Genomic DNA, 6,916 nt, shown 5'->3' with positions numbered 1-6,916 from the left:
GGACCTATAATGGGTGCTATCAGATCTGATTGCGGTATATTTGAGAGGATATTGATGCTGATCGGCTTAGAAATTTTGCTATAGTTCCTATCGAAGGGGAGGGAGTTCCACCACTTGTTGATGCAATGAATGGTTATGGGTTCCTGCATGTTTCTTTCATCATTGGCAGTATATGAAGGTGTTTGAACGGGTCTCTGTTTGATAATAGGTTTATTACCGGAATTGGGTTTTTCTTAGCAGCCATTGTGATCATAAATTATCGCTACTAGTGTTTGAGTTATGTGAGATATCATGTGATTTCATCTTGAGTTATGGCTCTGGTTGGGTACAGATTGATCAGACTTATACGGTATGGGATAGGGTGACGTGGGATCACTCCCGGATATGTGCATGGTAAGATTACACGGCGATTTTGATAGTTTTTGGAACAACTCTGGGCACGTTCGAGGACGAACGTATGTTTAAGTGGGGGAGGATGCAACGACCCGACCGGTTGTTTTGAGCATTTGCATTTCTCTCGGTGGTTTGCGGGCATGGGCAGCCCCGTATGATGTATTATAACTTATGTGAGTCATCGATTTTGATTTTCAGGTTATTTGGGATTGATATGGGGAAATGATATTCAACTAGGAGCTTTAAATATGAAAGGTTTGACCAAAATTTTGACTATTGAGTAATCGATCTTGGATTTGAATTCGTACGGTTCCGTTAGCTCCGTTAGGTGATTTTGGACTTAAGAGTGCGTCCGGAATGTGATTTGGAGGTTCGTGGTAGAATTAGGCTTGAATTGGCAAAATTGGAAATTTGGCGATTTTCGGTCGGTAGTGGAAAATTTGATATCGGGCTCGGAATGGAATTCCGGAAGTTGGAGTAGGTTTGTAGTGTCATTTGTGATGTGTGTGCAAAATTTGAGGTCATTCGGGCGTGGTTTGGTTGGTTTCGGCATCGGATGCTGAATTTGGAAATTTAGAAGTTCTTAGGCTTGAATCCGAGGGTAATTTGGTGTTTCGATGTTGTTTTGAGTGATTCGAAGGTTCGACTAAGAAATTTGGAGATGAATCAAAAACGAAAGTTGTAGCCCTTCGTGTCTAGTTTCCATAAAGGTAAAGAAGTCATCATTTGGACATCTGTAGAGAAAGGTTTGGCCAAAATACTAAAGCCTGTCACTATAGCCACCAGAAGCACGAACAAAGCTACTTTTTCGCGACCGTGGGGGTTGGATTTTCGCGGCCGTGCCTGGATTTTCGCAGTCAGCGTAGTGGAGATCAGAGAGTGCACTATATAAACGGGATTTAGGGCATTATTTCACATTTTGAACCTAGGGAGCTCGGTTTGTGGCGATTTTTCGAGTGTTTTTCAAGAAATTCATCGGGGTAAGTGATTCTAACTCGGATTTGGTTAATGTACATGAATATATCACTGATTCTATCATTTGATTATTACTTTGGGGTGAAAAATTGGAAAAAATAGTAGAAACTTCATAAAATGGGTTTTGAGAGTTGAATGTCGATTCGAAGTCGGATTTTGACAAATTTGGTATGGTTGGACTCGTGAGTTAATGGGTTTTTTAGTTTTGTAAATTTTATCGGATTTCGAGACGTGGGCCCGGGGGTCGGGTTTGAGCCAATTTCGGGATTTTGGTCTAATTTGATAATTTTTCTTGTGGAATTCATTCCATTAGTGTATATTGATGGTATTGTACTGATTGTGAATAAATTCGGAGCATTTGGAGGCCGAGTCGAGAGGCAAAAGCATCGCGGGGTAGAGATTTGACCGATTTGAGGTAAGTAACGATTGTAAATCTAGTCCTGAGGGTATGAAACCCCGAACTTTTTATCATTCTACTATTTTTAAGTGACGCACATGCTAGGTGACGGGCGTGTGGGCATGCACTGTTGGAGATTATGACTTGATCCATCCCGTAGAAACTGTAAAGTTGCATATTTTGTTGAAACTATATGATACTTATATGTTTAAAAAGAGTTTCTGTAAATTGGGCCGAATGCCATATTTGGGCCTTGTGCTAGTGCTGTTTGGACCCTTATGGGCCTTTTCTTATTATTCTCTCACTGTTTTCGATTAAAAATCTATACTCAATCATGGTTATACCTGTTTACTGCATAACTCAGTTTTATTACTCGATTTTGATACATATAAATATTATTTTGGGCTGAGCACCATGCTTTTACTGAAATGCCCGAGTGGCTTGAGAGGTTTATGACTGAGTGAGGCCGAGGACCTGATTTGTGAGGATATTTATGGAATCGAGATGCACGCCGCAGCATGTTGCATATTTATGGAATTGGGCTGCACGCCTCAGCATGTTGCATATTTACGGGATCGGGCTGTACACCGCAGCATGTTTGATATAGGCCGAGGGCGTGAGTGATTTATGCCATGATTTGGCTTGATATAACGCTTGGGTTGAAGGAGCCCCTTCGGAATCTGTACACACCCCCAGTGAGCGCAGATACCTACTGAGTGCGAGTGCCGAGTTCTTAGTGACTGGGAGGCATGAGTGATTGTGAGGTATGCCCGAGTGGCAAGAGTGATTGTAAGGTTTGCCCGAGTGGCAAAGAGTGATTGTGAGGTATGCCCGAGTAGCACGAGTGACTGTGAGGTTTGTCCGAGGGGCTGTATATGAGTGATGTTTTGCCCGAGGAGCTGTTTATGATTTCATCATTTTTGCTCACCTTTGCATCTTTAAATGATTTTTACTGGAACTGGGTTTAAACGAGATGTTTTGATTTAAATCCTGATTTTAAAAGAATGTGGTATTTTACTGAGATTTTTTGATATGAACGCTATATGCTTTATTGCTCGTCACTACTGCTCAGTCTTTATTTATTGTTATTACTTACTGAGTTGGCGTACTCACGTTACTCTCTGCACCTTGTGTGCAGATCCAGGTGTAGCTGGACACGGTAGCGGTTGTTGAGTATTCTGGTTGAAGATTTTCTCGGGGATAGCAAGGTAGCTGCTTGGCGACCGCAGCCCCTACTCTTCTCTCTCATATCTTCTTCTAGTTGTATTTAGCTATTTTCGAGGCTGAGTTAGCCTAGATATTGTTAGACAGATTGTAGTAGATGCTCATGAATAGTGACACCCCGATATCGGACTTTTCTTTTCCGCGCTTTTGTTTTCTTTGATTTGAACTCCTTAACGAAGGTTTTATGTTAAATAGCATTGGAATTATATTTGAAATGAAAATATCGGTTTGTTTGGAAATGAGTTGGCTTGCCTAATTCCATGATAGGCACCATCACGACAGGTTAGGTTTTTGGGTCGTGACATCAACCCTGTGGTCAAACTTCCCAAAAATTCAACTTTCGGCATTTCAAGCCTAATTCCACTACGGACCTCAAAAAAAAATTCGGACATGCTCCTAAGTCCAAAATCATCATACGGAGCTATTGGAATCATCAGAATTAAATTCCGAAATCGTTTACACATAAGCCAATATCCGGTCAACTTTTCCAACTTAAGCTTCAAACATGAAAATTCATTCTTCCAAGCTAACTCCGAAATACTTTAAAACCAAAACCGACAATTCACACAAGTCATAATACCTCTTAGGAAGTTATTCAAGACTTCAAATAGTTGAAAGGAATATAAATAATCAAAACGACCGGTCGGGTCGTTACACAAGGCTTGACTAAGGAAAAAATCTCTTTTTTTCTCATGAGTCAAACATGTGGAATTAATATGTTTTTATTTTTTTGGGTGGCACTGAGAATTGAACTCAAACTTTCTGTCTCTATAATGTCATATTGAAATATATTACCATATCATTTAAAAGTAAACTTTAAGAGAGAACACACTTATGTCTTCACATTCTCAATTAATGAAGACTAGTCAAGTAACCCTTGTAAACGATTGGAATAAGAAGTGAGGACGGGCTTGTTTTAAGCTTAGCTTAGATGTGAGGATTTTTTGTTTTATATTTTCTCTCCTTTCATATCCTAATTAACTAGTATTAGAAGAGCTGCAATGTGCGGTTAATATTAACGGAAACTAATTATATATAGAAATTGTTATCTTGCTTGTTTGAACGAATTAAAATATAGTTGTTTCAATAAATTAAATTGCATTTGTCATTTTAATTCTCACCATAATGTACCAAAGAACCAAAAATTTATGAAAATAAAGAAAACAAATCATGTGGTCAGCGAAGAACATTTGTATGAAACAAAAACATTATAACTATATATTTGTGATACAAATATCTTGAATAATATGATTTAGAATAAATAATGATACATAATAAATGAAGATAAAATAAATATAATATTTTCGTAAATTATATATTGTTCACTTTATTGTTAGGTTTCTATACATGTTTAGTAGTGATAAACCTTAAAATATTTTAAAGTTTCATAAAATATTCAATCCAAATAATTACTGTACATGTAATTTTTATTTCAATTCTTGGATTTAGGACACTTAATACAATTCAGAAAAGGATCATCATATATATGGCTTTCATAAAAATTCTCGTAGAACTGATAATTAAATTTTATTTCTTACATGTCAGATCATGAATTAGTAACTGCTTCCAATAATAAAGCTATAATATTGCTTAAAGAGCCTAACATAGCTAAATTAAGAGATAATTGAGCATGATAAGCATCTACGCCTATTCATACTCATTTCAACTTCATCCATTTAACAATTAGAAGTTTCATAAGAAATAAAAAAAAATCTATTTCCATGGTCAAGTCAATAAAGTCATGAAATTCTTCGTTGTTTTTATTTATTTAAAGAAAATGGATTTATCTGAACCAATACAATATTTTCTTTTAGTCATTCTAGGATCGAATTTATATTAGGGGTTCAAGGAGTGATATTACTTCCCTATCCAATTTATTCAGCCCTTTTCTGGTAGAACAACAGATATGAAGAGAAACCCCGCCAAGCACCTCCACCGTCCGTTTGCAATCCCTATCTAACGCCTGCACTTCTCCTTGATACTGCAATTGATGTCGCAACTACAATTTTTTCCACTGGCTCTACATCCAACCGGATCCCTTACTGCATCTAAAATTCCCCGATCTTGGTCTTAGGCACCCTTATAAAAAAGGCACATTTATCAAGGACATCTCCCATAAAATTAGGAAGTTTCATTCCGTGAACTATGCATTTATACATGGTATATACATATACCATGTGATGATCCAAAAAAAGGAGTAGTATAAAAACAAGGATTCATGGAAGAAAATGTACCCTGGAATAGAAAACTTAGGGCCGCTAGCAAAATGTATAAATGGAGTTTGTTTTAAAGTGCGTCTTTTTATTTTGGTTGCTCAATTATGATGCCAACCCTAAGATATTCCAACTAGTCTATCATGGTTTTCTTGGTGCATGCAAAGTGCTAACGAAGGTAGTGCCTATTTATCAAAGTCGAATAACATAAGACTTATATTCAAAAGAATGTTTAATTAATGTGGTATTTCTCTATATAACAGAGTCAATCATGATATTTTTGAACTTTTTAATAATAGCAATAACCGCTCCAAGGATTTTCCTCAAATATAACCACTTCATTTCAGCCAATTACAGACCAAGTTGCCTTTTGATCAAAGCCGGTTATAAATTATTTATTTTTCCCCGTTTACTTTTTTCTAAATAAAGTGAATATTAAAGTGCTATTATTGCATTACCTATATAATATGGGTATTGCTTGTTTTCATGTAGGAATTAGGATTTTTTATTTAATATTATTTTTTAGTTATGTGAAGGGAAGGATTCTCCGTTCATATCCTAATACCTACATATGATGTCGATCCTTCACCCCAAAAAAAGGGTTTCTGAGAAGAAAACTATCGAAAAGTAATAATATAATGTTAGTAATAACTTCTTTCAATTAAGGAAACAAACGGTAATACATTCTTTGAACTAGGGCAAATACACCACACTTTCGCAGACAAACTATCTCATAAAAGATCACTAATGAAGATCAAATAGCATTACACATAATCACAACCACTTACATATAACATTTGTAGACAACAACTTCGTCGACCAAGAAAATGATCTTAGTTATTGCTTTGTTCCTAGATAATAATATTAATTAATGGCAACCTTTGAAATGGGTTTTTTTTTAATTTTAATTAGGCATGTAAGGCTTGAGGAGTTGAATGAGAGAGCCTTTAAGGTGGAGTGACATGACTTCATTAGTAGAACCAACCAATTTTCCCCCAATGAAAACTGCCGGCACAGAAGCATTGCAACCCATCCTCAGTAATGCCTTTTCCATTTCCTTTCCCTCTGGATCATGATCTATTTCATGAACATATGGACTTACTCCAAGCTGATCTTGGAATAAGATTGTCACTGCATAGCACAAGCAACATGTACTCTTACTGAAGATTACTACTCCGTGTTCTGTTGCCAATCTTCGTACTTTGTCCATTGATGACTCGAACTCTCAACCTGATATGATCGTACGTTAACGAGTACAAGAAGCAACTAGCTAGCAAGAAAGAGCTGGAGAAATAAAAGGGTTTATTTATTTTCCAAACTCAGAGCTAGCTGGTTGCTACTTGCTTGAAATGGGGGTGATTATGGTGAGTCTATTTATAAATAAAGAAAAGATACGGTAATAAGCCTAGACCAGAAAAAGAACATTCAAAAGATTGTGAGCTTTATTTAGATGCTCTCAAAAACTGGACTGCAATTGAGCAAAAGTAACTTTTTGAAAAATTGATACTACAATTTCGTTCCACAAAATGAGCAAGTTGGACGATACATATATTCTATGTGGTCATGTACGTGTTTCGAATAAGATATTTGGTGGGGGCAAAGGCTACTGTTATTTCATGAATAAAGTTTATTAATTTATTATAAGTTTGCAAGTGATCCATGTTTACGTGAGGGTGTGATTCTTTTGTTTAACAAACACGCGAATATAATATAT

The 6,916-nt window shown here is 36.5% G+C and overlaps 1 protein-coding gene across 1 annotated transcript; it reads right to left on the bottom strand.

Annotated features, from left to right (window-relative positions):
- Positions 1–5,843: 5,843 nt before the first annotated feature.
- LOC104109454 (monothiol glutaredoxin-S11-like) lies at positions 5,844–6,563 on the bottom strand. The gene has a single exon (XM_009618760.4). It carries the CDS (start codon positions 6,410–6,412, stop codon positions 6,107–6,109), a length of 306 nt encoding a protein of 101 aa, XP_009617055.1. The 5' UTR covers positions 6,413–6,563; the 3' UTR covers positions 5,844–6,106.
- Between the last annotated feature and the right edge of the window lie 353 nt (positions 6,564–6,916).

Source organism: Nicotiana tomentosiformis, chromosome 1 (assembly GCF_000390325.3).
Source record: "Nicotiana tomentosiformis chromosome 1, ASM39032v3, whole genome shotgun sequence".
Lineage (NCBI taxonomy): Eukaryota > Viridiplantae > Streptophyta > Magnoliopsida > Solanales > Solanaceae > Nicotiana > Nicotiana tomentosiformis.
This window is presented reverse-complemented; position numbering and strand designations above follow the sequence as displayed.

Excerpts from the sequence above, each read along its gene's own strand:
- LOC104109454 (XM_009618760.4), bottom strand. The coding sequence starts at position 6,412 with ATGGACAAAGTACGAAGATTGGCAACAGAACACGGAGTAGTAATCTTC.